A 16186-nucleotide genomic window follows, 5' to 3' on the forward strand; every position below is an offset into this window, starting at 1 on the left:
AGAATCTGCCGCTGCTTTATTATTTTGATTGTTTTAATTGGATTTCACATGTTTCGTTCTGTAAGGAAGCCTGTTACTGACCCATTAGTTCATATGTAATTCATGAGTGGATACTGCATATTTATAACATTAGATTTCCACGATCCAGATGAATCACAGGAGTCTGTGATCCACTCCTCAGGCAGGTCTGATCACTGCCACCATGTGGCAAATGCTGTCATTGAATCAGCGAGCCAGACACAAGAGCCTCTCCTTCTTCCCATTAAGCCTTTGAAGCATAAGCAAGGTCGTGAAATATGTCTCAGACCTTCACTGGTCCAGTGATGAGCTGAGACTTAGAACAGCAATTTGTGGGATTTTTATATCATAGCAGGAAAAAAGAAGTAAAAATTCTTGTGAGTGTCACCATAGAAATCAGTTCTTGCCTTCTATTTTCCACATTCAGCCTTGCAAAACACAGTAATACCTCGTTTTCTTGATATTAAAGGGAATATGACAATCTAGAAGGTTATTTTCAAGGTAACTCAAGTTTGTGTCTTCAAGAATTATTTTGACAATTTAACCGCCTATAATGTTCTAACTTCCCTGTGACAGAAGTTAGAATAACATGCTGTGTCTGTTTCCCTGGGTGTAGCCATGAAAGGCCAGTCACTGCCTTGAGGGCTGGCTCCTGCTATTGTTATTGTTCAGTTGCCCAGTTGTGTCCGACTCTTTGTGATCCCATGGACTTCAGCACGTCAGGCTCCTCTCCCAGAGTTTGCTTCACCATCTCCCAGAGTTTGCTCAGATTCATGACCAGTGAGTCAGTGATGCCATTCAACCATCTCATCCTCTGTCACCCTCTTCTCCTCCTGCCCTCAATTTTTCCCAGCATCAGGATCTTTTCCAGTGAGTCAGCTCTTTGAATCAAGTGGCCAAATATTGCAGGTTCAGCTTCAGCAACAGTCCTTCCGATGAATATTCAGGGTTGACTTCCTTTAGGATTGACTGGTTGGATCTCCTTACAGACCAAGGGACTCTCAAGAGTCTTCTCCAGCACCACAGTTCAAAAGTGTCAGCTCTTTGGGGTTCAGCCTTCTTTATGATCCAACTCTCACATCCATACATGACTACTGGAAAAACCATAGCTTTGACTATATGGACCTTTGTTGGCCAAGTGATGTCTCTGCTTTTTAATATACTGTCTAGGTTTGTTGTAGCTTTCCTTCCAAGAGGCAAGCGTCTTTTATTTTCATGCCTGTAACACTGTAAATTCACCAACGTCCAGGATCAGGCCCATCATTACAACAAAGAAACTCCACTTTGTGCTTGCCTTGGGGTTTTCCTGGACACAAGGATGCTGATTCATCTTAACCAAGTCACACACAAAAACCTGAAAGCACATTTATGTATTTGTTTGAGAAAAGAAATGCAACACATGACTTTAACCTAATTATTCTTTTCTGTACCTATAACAGGGGTTGGGATTCAGGGCAGGAGGAAAGAAGAGGGGGACCCATGAATGCCCCCTAACAGAGAGAAGCAGGGAGCTGGGTTCCAAAGGCATTTTTCCTCCTATTCTAGTTCCCGTAGCTTAGCAATCTGTTCCCCTTTTCCTGAGATAAATTACAAGAATCTCTGATCCTTGAAAACAAAAGAATAAGCTAAAAATAGTATCAATATTAAACTCAAAAGTCATTAGTGGTGATGTCTTGGTTTGCTTTTTTATGTTTGTTTTTAAGTTTGGAGCACTGATCATTTTTTATCATTGTTTTGCTATTTATCTCTAGAACTACCACAAATTAATAACTAGATTGTAAGATGTACAGTTTACGCTATGTAAAATAGATTTGTATTATCCACGTTTATTATTACCATATATGTCCCATGAATGCTTTTAAAAAGGTCAATTCTTTAAACTGTAAATAATTTACATCTATTAATTCAACTTTCAAATTATGTCATGCTTTTTAAACCCATATTTACTTTGTCTGCTTGATCTGTCAAAGACTGAGGGACATTTGTTAACATTGATAACATTGGGCATTTGTCAATTTCTTCTTATATATCCAGTAGATGTTGTATATGTTTCAGGCTCATGTACTTGGGCTGACATAGGTTTTTGAGTATTATGTCTTCCTTGTAGACTGTATCTTTCATCTAAAATGACATTCTGTCTTACCTAATCGTTTGCCTTGAAATTTATCTTATCTGAAATTAATATTGTCATTTCCCATTTTCTTGGGTCTTTCTGTTTTCTAATCTTTGCCCACCTTTTTTTTTTTCCCCTTGCACCTCTAAGTAATTTCATTTTTGGTGTTTTTTGTTGTTCATAGGATATTGTCTGATACTTTGTAGAAACATACTTTAAGACTTTGTGTCCGCTTGTGTTTCTCAAAACTGCTGTATCTACTCTTCTGTCAGCTTGTTTTATGCTTTCTGCTCCTTTGTGTTTCATTAATGGTCCAGGGCCCAGGGCTAGAGCGCATGACTAGGCCTAAGCCAATCTGAGACTTCCTCGTGACCTGAGCAGGTCCAATCAGCCAGCTTCCAGCATTTGTACAGGAGTTCTTGGAAAGAGAATCTCTTTCATGCTGAACTTAAGTTTGTCAAGATGTGAGATTACAGTCACTATGGCCACCTTGCTGGACTGAGAATGGAGCCAACACAATAGAAAAACAGTTGAAAGGTAGAAAGAAATGAGTGCCAGAGGTTTCGTTCAAACACCCAAATTCAGTTATACTTGAGGAAAGCTCTACCTCTAGGTTCTTCCTTCAACAGAATTTTTCTGCAAAGACAGAAATGTTTCATGATTTATACTGTCCAGGATGAAAACCACTAGCCCCACCTTGACTATTCCACACCAGGAACTGAGATCCTACAGGCTGCAAGACCAGAAGAAACGAAGAAGAAGCATCTTGACCACATTCACAGAATTGGTGGCAATGCCCGGTGTCCTAGAATCTCTTACTGTGGTCTGAATATATGAGCTGAGAGAGAAAGTCAAAGTGTTAGTCACTCAGTCGTGTCCGACTCTTTGTGACCCCATGGACTACATGTAGCCCACCAGGCTCCTCTGTCCGTGGAATTCTCCAGGAAAGAATACTGGAGTGGGTGGCCACTCCCTTCTCCAGGGGATCTTCCCAACCCAGGGATAGAACTCTGGTCTCCTGCACTGGAGATTCTTTACCCATCTGAGTCACCAAGAATTTTGCAAGCTGAGCTATGCAGTCATTAATTAACAAGGCGGCACTGAGGAACTAAAAATTAAGATTCTGTATTTGATGTATGGACTTCTGACCTTTCTCTTCTGTTTTTTCCTTGGTTGTGGCCACTGGCATCAATCTAAACAACAGTCTTTAGAGGGAAATTATCTCTAATTATGACAAATATAAACAAATTGGTCTTATTATGTTTTCCTCTATAAAGCTGATGTGCCAACTGTTTTTTAAGATATGGTTAGGAATCCTGTTCAGAAAACCTTAAATGACTCTGATTCCTACTTTATATCAAATACTTCTTCTGACATTTAAAATTACAGGATGGAAAATATGATTCTTAAAAAGAAGAGTTCTGGAATAGCCCCTCTAAGCTACTTAGAAGTATCTGATACAAAGAACTGCTAATACATACAGATGGGCCTAGTATCAGAATCACAACATGGTTCATTTTCTTTTTTATACAGGCACTGTTCATTATTTTTTGCCTTTGCCTTTCTCTTGTTTGGGTCTATTTAGAGATTTTTTAAAAATATCTACAATAATATTGTGGTATATTTAAATTATAATTCTTGGTAAAATGCCATCCCTCAATTATGTTTGAAACACAGCTATTAACTCAGGGAATTTCAGGAAATTTCTGAAGCCCAAAATATTCACTTACAACTTCTCAATCATTATGCTGTTACTGCCTTTCCCTCTCTCTTTCTCTCTCTGCTCAGTCGTGTCCGACTCTCTGTGACCCTTTGGATTGCAGTCCACCAGGCCCCTCTGTCCATGGGATTCTCCAAGCAAGAATACTGGAGTGAGTTGCCATGCCCTCTTCCAGGGAATCTTCCCGACCCATGGATTGAACCGGTGTCTTCTGCGTCTCCTGCGCTGCAGGCAGATTCCTTACCGCAATATGTTCTGAACACATTGTTAACAGCCAGGAAATCTAGGTAGCCACAAACATTGAAACAAGCTAAAATATAGCTGAGTCTTTTTTTTTTTTTGACGTGGCATTTCTGATTTAAATTTCTGCAGACCCAAGTAAAGTAGAGAAGATTTTCACATGTTGATTATAATTGGGGGAAAAAATTGAACATCAGAGCCAAACCAGTAACATTTAGGACTCACGCTACGACAGCCAGAGAACAGAGAAGCATGAGAAACCCCAGAGACTGGATGTTGAAAAGACTATTCTCCCCTATAAGTTGGGCAAAAAAACACCCAGGGCTTAACATCATTCAACTCTCAAGTCAGCGATTTCTACAATGAAAATTTTCATAGCAAAGTTCCACCATTTATCATCAGCATCCTAGCTATGGGGCAGATCTAACCCTGTTTCCTACAGAGCTGACTGTGGCTCTAAGCTCTGCTGGAGACAGAGGTGGCAGCTCACTCCAGTATTCTTGCCTGGAGAATCCCAGGGACAGACGAGCCCGGCAGGCTGTAGTCCATAAGGTCGCAAAGAGTTGGACATGGCTGAAATGACTTAGCTCGCATGCACGCTAAGCTCTGCATTTCAAGGAGAAAAGAATTTCAGGGCATCTTCCTGCAGGCTCACTGTTCTTAGCCTTGCATGACTCCCCGGGCTGTGCTGCTCTGATATCCTTCCAGACAGCAAGCAGGGACAGAGAAGGAACCAAACGCGTGACTAAGCTCACAAAACACATCCCAAGCACCACTACTGAGCCAAAGACAGAACTCCAGTTCCCATCAAAGGCTGCGCAAGCCCCCCGGATCTGAGCGGCCAACAGCAGACAGCCCTCCTGCAGGGTGGTCCAAGCATCTCTCTCTGGCATCTGCACATTTTGCTCCTGGCGGGAATTTACAGAGAAACCCTTGCAGGCACTGGGGGAAGGAAAACCAAGCCAGAAAATTCTGGCTCTGTTTGAAAAACTGAGTCCAAACTAAGATTATAACTATAAGAGCTGTGACTGGCAGCAAAGTGCATCTAAGAGTAAGTTAACATGTTGACTGTGGAATTCAAGGTCACATCTGTAAGTGACACATCAGTTTTTAAAATTACGAGCATGGGAAAAAATGCTGCTGGGATCATTTTTGACCCAGAGAAAGAAGCTTGAGGAGAAATGGGTCTACGGCCATACCACCGTGAACGTGCCGGATCTCATCTGATCTCAGAAGCTAAGCAGGGTAGGTCCTGGTTAGTATTTGGATGGAAGAAGAAATGGTGTCAGAGATTAACTTATCAGCCGTGATAGCGTTTTGTAAATAAACTTAAAATTTTATATTAAGATGATAACATGTGCTTGCGTGCTAAGTGGCTTCTGTTGTGTCCACTCTTTGCGACCATGTGGACTGTAGCCCGCCAGGCTCCTCTGTCCATGGGGGTTCTCCAGGCAAGAATACTGGAGTGGGTTGCCATGCCCTCCTCCAGGGGATCTTCCCGATCCAGGAGATCGAACCTGTGTCTCCTGGGGCTCCTGCACTGCGGGGGGATTCTTTACAGCTGAGCCACCAGGGAAGCCCCAAGGTGATAATACAGGTGGTTTTATTATATTAATATGATTGTCCTTACCAAAAATTAAGAAATAAAACACATCCAGATAGAGCAATCTTATATATACACGAAACTATATAATGCAACAGTTCCAGTATGTCTAAACTTCTGTTACTATGTTTTAATTAGATGACACCAGACGTGCAATAACATGGCGCAAATGACAGTTACCAAAGTGCAATTGCATAAACTTCACTGCTAAGCCTTCAGCCCCCTAATCACTATGTAACTAGCAGGCGCACACCAAGACCAGTGACCTCAATTCTACCACAGTCTATCAGTGAGGGTCACTGTGCATCTGTTATTCAGGTCACATAGAGCCAGCAAAGTGTGTACCAAAATGGACAGTGAAATGTGCAAACGTTAAACTGCAGCAAAGAAATAAGAAGGAATAAGGCTGGAAGTCAATTTCCAACCAAATGCAGAGTTAGAGAAGAGCTGATCGTAGGAACATGGATGCAGCCTTGGCTACTGAGACTCCAGACATGCAACAGAGGATTAAGGAAGATGAAGTTAGTCACATGAGTGAGGGACGTGGTTGAGACACAAAACAGGGAAGCAAAGTGATGTGGGCAAACAAACAATGTCACTTTAAAGAACTCTGAGAGATATTCCTCATTAAAACTCAAAGGATAAAATGTTGAGAGCTGATTCATATTTTAAAAGGAGTATGACTATTCTTTAAGATGGAGAAAAGATCCAAAGAAGGCAAGCCATACAAACTATTCTTGACATAGCTTTTACAAAGAAATAAAATATTTTCATTCTCAATCTTTCTAACATTTGAAATTACTGGGTACTAAATATATATATATATACACACATATATACATATATGTATATATACATCAATTTTACTATTTTTTTCATTTCCCTATAGTCCCAGGGAAGCCACAGGACTTCCCTGGTGCTCAGATGGTAAAGAATCTGCCTACAATGCAGGAGACCCAGGTTCAGTCTCTGGGTTGGGAAGATCCCCTGGAGAAGGGAATGGCAACCCACTCCAGTATTCTTGCCTGGAGAATCCCAGGACAGAGGAGTCAGGCGGGCTACAGTCCACGAGGTCGCAAAGAGTCGGACATGATTGAGTAATCAAACAACAACAACAATATGTTCATAACTGACAGAAAGGGAGCATTTGATGTTCTAACAAGAAAATTTGAGAGTTCACAGAAGAATTATAACTTTGCCCCTTGATTATTAAAATCACTTTGCAAGGTGTCGGTTTGCAAGATCGTACCTATGGTCCTGCACAAAGCAAGAACTGGCTACACTATTTTAAATGGGAAAGTAAATTGCTCTTTTTGCCCAAGGCATTGATATGCATGCTCTCGATGAGAAGTCCGAAGGCAACGTCACCTCCTGCCTACCTTGCGTTGCCACATGTTCTCCCCAAAAAGAAAAAAATAAATGCTCAGCAGCATCATCCTTCCTCCAGATCAACACACTGTTAGAGTGAAAACTCAATGTTCTTTTTCGGGGATCATCATCTTTACTTCACATATAAAGAAAACTATTTCAGTAACCACCCCTGGGTGATCATCTGCTATTCAAAGACAGATTGCTAAAACTTGGGGTGCCCCCCACCTCAAGCATCTTTCCCCATAACAATCTGAATATACCTGGAACGTAGTTGCCATCTTCATGCCTGTTCTCAGCCTCAAAATAAAGGATGTGCACGAATTTCTCCCTTCAGTCTAGTCTCACATATTGCATTTTCACATATTCTGTTTCTATGCTGAATGCCAGCTACTCACTCAAATACCTCGCTCTTTGATGGCCCAGAGAGTCACAGAGTCATTTCCCCTCTAGAATGGCTGCCCTACCCGCACTGTCCGACTGCCTAACTCAGAGACCTGTCTGTTTATCTTTACAGCCTTAGTCTCTGCCACAGCCTAGCCAATAGTACGTGCCCAGTAAAATCCATTTTGAATAAATGAATGGATGACTGAGTCCTCGAGTCTCACCTCAGAAAACATCTCCTCTGAGAAGGCTTCTCACTTCCTCCACCAAGTGGACCATGGCCCAGCCCCTTCGTTGCCTCTGCAGCTCGTACTTCTGTATCTTTATTCTCATCAACACTTTGTCATCAAAAGTGAGTTAAAATCATTGCCCTTAAAAAAAAAAAAAAAAAAAAAAAACCACCTCTCCTGCGTCCTCAATATCTCAGATAAAGTTCAAACTCCTTAGTTGACATTCTTTGTTTATTTCATTCTTTCACTCAACAAGGATGTTATCAGTCATTGGATGTGTCGAGAACAGGTTAAGAGTGCTCTTCTCAGATTCAACTGTTTGAACTAGCTGACAGATACACAAACAAATAATTATGGCCCATTTCAGGGAGTGCAGTGTCAGAGATATGCCCAGTGTATTTTGAAAACAGAGGGAGGGACATCTAATCCATCTTGAGAATGAATGGGAAGGACATGTTTTTCCCTGAGAAGCAAATGCTTCTTCAGTTCAGTTCAATTCAGTCACTCAGTCGTGTCTCTTTGCGACCCCATGGACTGCAGCATGCCAGGCTTCCCTGTCCATCACCAACTTTCAGAGCTTGCTCAGACTGATGCCATCCAACCGTCACATCCTCTGTCACCCCCTTCTCCTCCTGCCTTCAATCTTGCCCAGCATCAGGGTCTTTTCCAATGAGTCAGTTCTTTGTATCAGTGACCAAAGTACTGGAGCTTCAGCTCCAGTGAATATTCACTGGACTGATTTCCTTTAGGATTGACTGGTTTGATCTCCTTGCAGTCCAAGGGACTCTCTAGAGTCTTCTCCAACACCACAGATCAAAAGCATCAATTCTTCGGTGCTCAACTTTCTTGATAGTCCAACTCTCACATCCATACATGACTACTGGTAAAACCATAGCTTTGACTAGATGGACCTTTGTCAGCAGAGTAATGTCTATGCTTTTTAATATGCTGTCTAGGTTGGTCATAGCTTTTCTTCCAAGGAGCAAGCATCTTTTAATTTCAAGGCTTCATTCACCATCTGCAGTGATTTTGGAGCCCAAAAAAATAAAGTCTGTCACTGTTTCCACTGTTTCTCCATCTATTTGCCATGAAGTCATGGGACCAGATGCCATGATCTTAGTTTTCTGAATGTTGAGTTTTAAGCCAACTTTTTCACTCTCCTCTTTCACTTTCATCAAGAGGCTCTTTGGTTCTTCTTCACTTTCTGCCATAAGGGTGGTGTCATCTGCATATCTGAGGTTTTTGATGTTTCTCCTGGCAATCTTGATTCCTGCCTGTGCTTCATCCAATCCAGCATTTCATATAATGTACTCTGCATATAAGTTAAATAAGCAGGATGACAGTAGACAGCCTTGACATACTCCTTTTCCAATCTGGAACCAGTCTGTTGTTCCATGTCCAGTTCTAACTGTTGCTTCTTGGCCTACAAACAGGTTTCTCAGGAGGCAGGTAAGTTGGTCTGGTACTCCCATCTCTTTAAGAATTTTCCACAATCTGTTGTGATCCACACAGTCAAAGGCTTTGGTATAGTCAATAAAGCAAAAGTAGATGTTTTTCTGGAACTCTCTTGCTTTTTCAATGATCCAACAGATGTTGGCAATTTGATCTCAGGTTCCTCTGCCTTTTCTAAATCTGGCTTGAACATCTGGAAGTTCTCGGTTCACGTACTTTTGAAGCCTGGCTTGGAGAATTTTGAGCATTACTTTACTAGCATGTGAGATGAGTGCAATTGTGTGTTAGTTTGAGCATTCTTTGGCATTGCCTTTCTTTGGGATTGGAATGAATACTGACCTTTTCCAGTCCTGCGGTTCTTGTTTGTGGGGACAGGTAAGGGAGGCATTTTATTTTGTTTAAATAAAAATGCTACACATATATATGTGCAAACTCTAGGTAACTAATGATGTAAATGCAAACATAATCCATGCTGCAATTTAAAACCTAGACTATCACAATATCCTTGAAGCTACCTGTGTGCTCTTGCTTGATCCTCTCTCCTTTCTTTCCTTCAGGCCTCTGCCAAAGAGGGTGTATGCTTGCACTTGCTAAGAGCTGAGTGATGACTTGGGGCCACTTTTGCCTCCTCAGAGTCCTACTGGGTGTGACTCTGTGTTATACAGACAAGGCTTAAGCTCCACATGTCAGGACTGATGTAAGAGTTTGCCCTCAGGAACACTTCCCTGTCCATTCTCCTCATTCTGAGTGCACACATTCTTACAAATATTCCAGCACCTTATAAAATATCTTCATGGTGATGAATGCAAGATTTATTTGTAGTGAAGCAAGAAGTTTCTTCGTAGTAGCTAGGAGCCCAAACTGTTATGAGTGGAAGTCTGTGGTTTCATAATTCTAGCCTCTGATCTTGCAATGGAATCTCCCTTCCTGGCTATATTCTAAGGACAGATTACAACAAATGCTATTTCAAATGCTACTACCTCTTAAGAGCATTATTATCGATGACAGTTTCGAATAGTTGGTAGTAGTTACCGGAAATTCTGTCTTGAAGGAGTTTGGATTGTTTTTTCTAAACCCCTCAGGAATGCATGTTCAATTTCTACTGTGAGTAGGCATGCAATGATTGATAGACATCCCAGCAAGAATTTAGCCTTGACAGCCTCAGTTCCGACCTCTGCATTTTTCAGATGAATGTATGTTGGTTGGTATTTCACTTTTCGAGGATTAGTCTTTGATTACCTAAATCTACCTTCAGAGCCCAAGTTACTAATGAGATTGTAAGAATTTAAAAACCAAATGTCTTCTCTCCCTGTGCTGTGCTTAGTTGCTCAGTCACGTCCAACTCTGTGTGACCCCACGGACTGTAGCCCGCCAGGCTCCTCTGTCCATGGGGATTCTCCAGGCAAGAATATTGGAGTGGGTTTGCTGTGCCCTCCTCTAGAGGATTCCAACCCAGGGATCGAACCTAGGTTTTCCACAATGCAGGTGGATTGTTTACCATCTGAGCCAGCAAGGAAGCCCAAGAATACTAGAGTGTACTGGGGTGGGTAGGCTATCCCTTCTCTGGGGGATCTTCCAGACCCAAGAATTCCAGACCCAGGAGACCCAGGGTCTCCTGCATTGCAGGTGGAGTCTTTACTAGCTGAGCTACCAGGGAAGCCCCTTCTCTCCCTACCCCATTTCTTATCTCATCCTTCACTCACTCAAGCCCTGCTGTAACTCATGCACTGCTTACAAAGCAGGCTTCTCAAACTCAAGAGCCTTGCATTCCCTTGATTTTTAAAATCCTAGTAAAAATTATGCAGTGAAGAAACACTTTTTATCTGAACTTGTGCCTCATCTCAGGTCCTATTCTCATTATTCTTAATGACTAATTCTAATTTCTAGCTAATAATCATCACTTGGTATCTGTTATCCATTGCTGTAGAACAAATCCTCTAAAATTTAAGAGTTTGGAAAAAGCAATAAACATTTATTTTCTCATCCCGTTTATATTAGTCAGAAATTTGGGGATGAGCAGTTGAGGGACTCCAGATCTCGTTTGGGGTTACTGTCACAGTGTCAGCTGGGGCTGCGGTCATCTGAAGACTTGACTGGTCAGAGGATCCACCTCCTAACTGGCCCGCTCACATGGCTGGTGAGTCAGTGCTGAGTGCTGCTGGGAATCTCGGTTTCTCAGCACGTGGTCCTCTCTGTAACAGGACTGCTTGAGTATCCTCACAACATGGCAGCTGGCTTCCCCCAGGTTGAGTGGTCCAAGAGAGAAGAAGGTGGAAGCCTCCGCATCTCCAGTGACCTACCTCAAAAACCACATGCTGTCCTTTCCACAGTATCACTATTGCTATCACAGGTCCTCTCTTTTCAGGGTGGGAGGAAATTACACATGGGGTTCAACACTTGGTGATGGAGATCACTGGAGGTCTCCCTTAGGCTGCCTACCAAGCCTGGCAGCCTATTTTTCCTATGAAAGGGATTTAAAGCCAAAGACCCCCAAAACCTGAAGCTTGCTAATTTGTAAACTACTCCAGTATGCTGAATAAAGAGCAGAAAGTAAGCTGTTACATTCTCTGAGCAAAAGATGATGACTTCACATTTTTGCAAGAAACCTCATAGCTTTGGGGCTTATCTTATCCCCTACATCTTTCTGAGATTCCAGAAATGAAATTACATTTCATGAGTAAAGACTGAGGAGCAGCCAAGTTGATAAGAAACAATAGGATCATGGCAGAAAGTTGTTATTGGAAGGTTCCTAAGTATGTCTCTTGAGAGTTTTGGGGGTTTAGTTATTTTTCCACAGAATAATAAGCTCCATTCAATGAAAAAAAACCAGTCTTGCCCTTCTACTTCTGACAGTAACCGTAATTGTGGAATCATGGCCGACTCCACTTCTTTGTCTTGTTTTGCTTTCAGGAATGCTTGATAGGCTAGCACCTGCAGGGCTTTTGGAATTTCCTTGGCATCTTCTAAGGAGGTGGGAAGTCCTAAACCTAATTATAAAACAATGTTAGCCTTGTCACTGCTCCATTAGCAAGCCAGAAATCTGACAAAGTTCAACAAAGCAGTGGTTATAAAATATTTACATAAAACTTCAATTGCCAAACCCATCAAGAAGCGGTGGATCTTTCCACAAGGCACATCAACATCACTAATATCTTCTGAGCCCCTCCTCCTCCTGAATAATCAGATTCAAGAGATGTGTATGAAGCTACCACCAGAATGTGCCAGACAATTTTCTAGAATTCCAGGAGATAATAAGAAAGCTAAGACTTGCCTGCCCTTCAGGAGCCAACACATCATAGCTCAGTGTGGGAAACCCCTTTGACCTCGTGATGTGTTTTCATGATGTCCCCTCCCTTATCAACTTGTAAGAAGACATAAAATCTGGCGATATGGGAATTCAAGGGCTCCTCTGCCTTGCTCTTGTATTCTATGCGCCGCACCCCCCCCATGCCCCTCACTTTTCCTGGGAACAGCACACTTGGAGAGGGCTGGCTCTAGGAATATTTTTCCCTCCAAATTTTAGATGTTTGGAATTTGATTTTGTTTAAATCTTCCCCAAATCTGCTCAACATCTATTTTGAGCCTGTTCGGGCATTACTTTCAGATTTTAGACTTTTCATCCTGCCAGTGTTGTGGTTTTATGATATAACAGCATCCAGAAGCAAGTCTCAGCCCCCAGTGATTTACACAGGAAGGTGGGTCCAGGGCTCCACCCCAGTCTTGTCTGCAAGGAACACTGTCCAAGTGACAGAGAATGACAATCTTCCAGGGAAAGGAGAGTATGAGTGGCAGGAACAATGTCTTTCCAAATAGACTCTTTAGGTGGCACAGTGGAAAAGAATCTGCCTGCCAATGCAGGAGATGCAGGAGACACAGGTTCAATCCCTGGGTTGGGAAGACCCCTTGGAGGATGAAACATCAAATAAACTCTTCAGGGTACATACACCCTAGGAACTTTCTTCTTTTCTTGAGGAAGGAAAATAATCCTACCCCATCCAAACTAAAGATTCACTCAAACGCTTAATCTTGTTTATATGCATCTACTTCCTTCCATTTATCTAGCTCTCAGAATTCTTTGAAAAGAAAAATGCACAATGCAAAAGCAGCTAGGTTTATGGAACAGAGCTCTGCGTCTTTTCCATCTTGCAATATCTAAATTTCTTAAAGACAACATCTTCCTTCTTTGAAATATAATTGACATTTACCTTTATATTAGTTTCAGGTGTACAACATGAGTCAGTATTTGTATGTATTTTGAAATCATCACCACAGTAAGTCTAATTAACACTCATCACCAACATAATTACATTTTTTTCTCGAGAACTTTTTTGGGGTGCTCAAGAACTTCCCTGGTGGCTCAGATGGTAAAGCATCTGCCTGCAATGCGGGAGACCCAGGTTTGATCGCTGGGTCAGAAAGATTCCCTGGAGAAGAAAATGGCGACCCACTTCAGTATTCTTGCTTGGAAAATTCCATGGATGGAGGAGCCTGGTAGGCTACAGTCCATGGGGTCACAAAGAGTCAGACATGACTTCACTCTCTCTCTCAAGAACTTTTAAGCTGTACATTCTTAGCAACTTTTAAATATGCAGTATAAGATTACTAACTATAGCTGTCATTAAATTCCAAGACTTATGTATTTTATAACTGGAAACTTGTGCCTTTTGATTCCCTTCACCCATTTTGCTCACCCTCAACCCTCCACCTCTGGGAACCACTGAATCTGTTCTCTGCATTTATGAGCTTGAGTATTTGCCAAATACATCTTGCTGCATTGCAGACTAGCAATCCCCAAACCTTCCAATTTAAAAGTACATACCGTCATGATTGTTAAGTCGCTCAGTTGTGTCCAACTCTTTGTGGCCCCATGGACTGCAGCAAGCCAGGCTTCCCTGTTCATCACCATCTCCTGGAGTTTGCTCAAACTCATGTCCATTGAGTTGATGATGCCATCCAAACATCTCATCCTCGGCCGCTTCCATCTTTTGCCTTCAATCTTTCCCAGTACCAGGGTCACAAAGATTCATACGAAATTATTAGCATTCCGCCCTCCTGTGTCTCTCCTCCCTAACAAAGAGCACATGTTTCAGATATCATCCTTCCACCTGTTTGTCCCCAGGATCAAACATGGTAACAGCCGTCCCCCGAGGTCCAAAGTCAAGTTTCCCCTGGGGAGCGCTTCACTTTTGAAATTGGACTAAGTCACTAAAACCTAAAATTTAAAAAGGGGAAAAAAAAAGTCTCCTAACAAATAGGGCAATTATCAAAACATGGGGAGTAAGGTACTTTTTGAATGACTAAAAATGTGTTTAGCCCTGTAGAACTGCCCTGTGACTTGTTGGATGCTTTCTGCTTGTCCCTTCAGATCTACCCTGCACTCCCTCGAACCTCCCACCAATGCCAAGTGCCAAGGAAGCTGCTCTCCACGGGCCACTCCATCACTGGGGCTCTTCAGCCCTTTGGCTTCTGTTTGGGTCCTGCCAATCAGGGGGGAACTGACAGAAGGAGGAAATGGTCAGGATTCATATTCTCCCCTCCCTCTCTCTCCCCGCCCACCTCCTCTGCACTGGCAGTGACCTTCTACCAAAGATCATGGCTCCTGATGAGTAACCCCCACTCCAGCTGCCACATTCTCCCTGGGTTCCGGGGACCTCCTCCTCCCCTAACCCTCCATCCTCTTGCTGATTCTGGGATGCTTCACCACCCCTTCTGGAATCTCTGCATCTACTGGCACTTCTGCAAATAACCTGTTCATGAGACTCTTGCCTGTGACCCTTTCGAGGGTGCCATCTGTTTCCTGCAATGACCATGACCAGCACTGGGCATGAATGACTTTTTTAGCCTTCATATCAATACATCAAGCAGTCCACTCTCTTCCAAAGGAGAGTAAGTTAGAAAATAATAAGCCAACCACAGGGTGCACAACTTTACATAACTCACGAAATAACGAAGGCATTGCTGCAAAGAAAATTAAAGAAAGCTGTTTCACTGTGTACATTACTAATCGAGGCAGTAGGAAAGGAATGTTAAGAAAAGTAGGAATGTTTGCCATGTTCAGGGTCCGTGATAACCATGGATTGTTGCCTGTTGAAGGCACGTGAGTAATTCACAACAGACTTGAACATGCAACAATTCTTCCATTTTTAATGAAACATAAGAACCTGGCAAGCAGTGGAAATTAGAAACATATGTATTCAATTACTTTATTAGGCCTTATTTAATGAGAAATATTTTCTATAATCAAATGTATTGTACATTCTTTTTTTAACATTGACTGGATGGGGGGTTTAGGAGAGAATCGATGCACGTATATGTATGGCTGAGTCCCTTTGCTGTTCACCAGAAACTACCACAACATTGTCAACTGGCTACATCCCAATAATAAAAATTTAAACTTTGGGAAAAAATAAAATAATAAAATTAAATGAAAAAAAGAAATAATAGCTCATGAATAAAACTGGTCAGAGACGTAATAGTTGAGTTTTTACTGGATATTTGACACTTTTTGTCCCCTAAATAGGTTTAAATTAGCTTTTTAAAATAAACAACTAATATCCTGGATGTAAGGAAAAATAAGGGATTCTCAGAATTGAAAAGCAGCTGCTATTCTCTTTTGAACAGAAAAACACACATACTCAGAAACACAGGATTGAATTAAGCATCATTTAGCCTTCGATTCTTTGTACATCATCATTACCATCATTAGTACATGCCTGTCCTTTTACACGGAGAGGGCAATGGCACCCCACTCTGGTACTCTTGCCTGGAAAATCCCATGGACGGAGGAGCCTGGTAGGCTACAGTCCATGGAGTCACTGAGAGTCAGACGACTGAGCACCTTCACTTTCACTTTTCCCTTTCACACACTGGAGAAGGCAATGGCAACCCACTCCAGTATTCTTGCCTGGAGAATCCCAGGGACGGCGGAGCCTGGTGGGCTGCTGTCTATGGGGTCGCACAGAGTCGGACACGACTGAAGCGACTTAGCAGCAGCAGCAGCAGCAGCAGTCCTTTTACATTTTAAATTTTATTTTAAAAATAATAAAATGAATACCTAC

General features: G+C 42.1%; 1 protein-coding gene across 13 annotated transcripts in view; it reads right to left on the reverse strand.

Annotated features, from left to right (window-relative positions):
* Positions 1–16186, reverse strand: part of IPCEF1 (interaction protein for cytohesin exchange factors 1) — a 204801-nt gene that overhangs the window by 178860 nt on the left and 9755 nt on the right. For 4 of the 13 annotated variants that reach the window (XM_081530328.1, XM_081530344.1, XM_081530333.1 and 1 more), the window contains exon 2: positions 13948–14195. The exons of 6 other annotated variants lie outside the window; for them this stretch is intronic. In XM_081530328.1, the coding sequence (XP_081386454.1) occupies positions 13948–14110 (163 nt within the window). In that variant the 5' untranslated portion in view covers positions 14111–14195. The remainder of the gene's footprint in view (positions 1–13947; positions 14196–16186) is intronic. 3 more of the 13 variants (XM_081530329.1, XM_081530327.1, XM_081530334.1) reach the window with 1 other exon arrangement.

This window comes from Giraffa tippelskirchi, chromosome 9 (assembly GCF_054371585.1).
Source record: "Giraffa tippelskirchi isolate mGirTip1 chromosome 9, T2T-mGirTip1v1.2.pri, whole genome shotgun sequence".
Taxonomy (NCBI): Eukaryota; Metazoa; Chordata; class Mammalia; order Artiodactyla; family Giraffidae; genus Giraffa; species Giraffa tippelskirchi.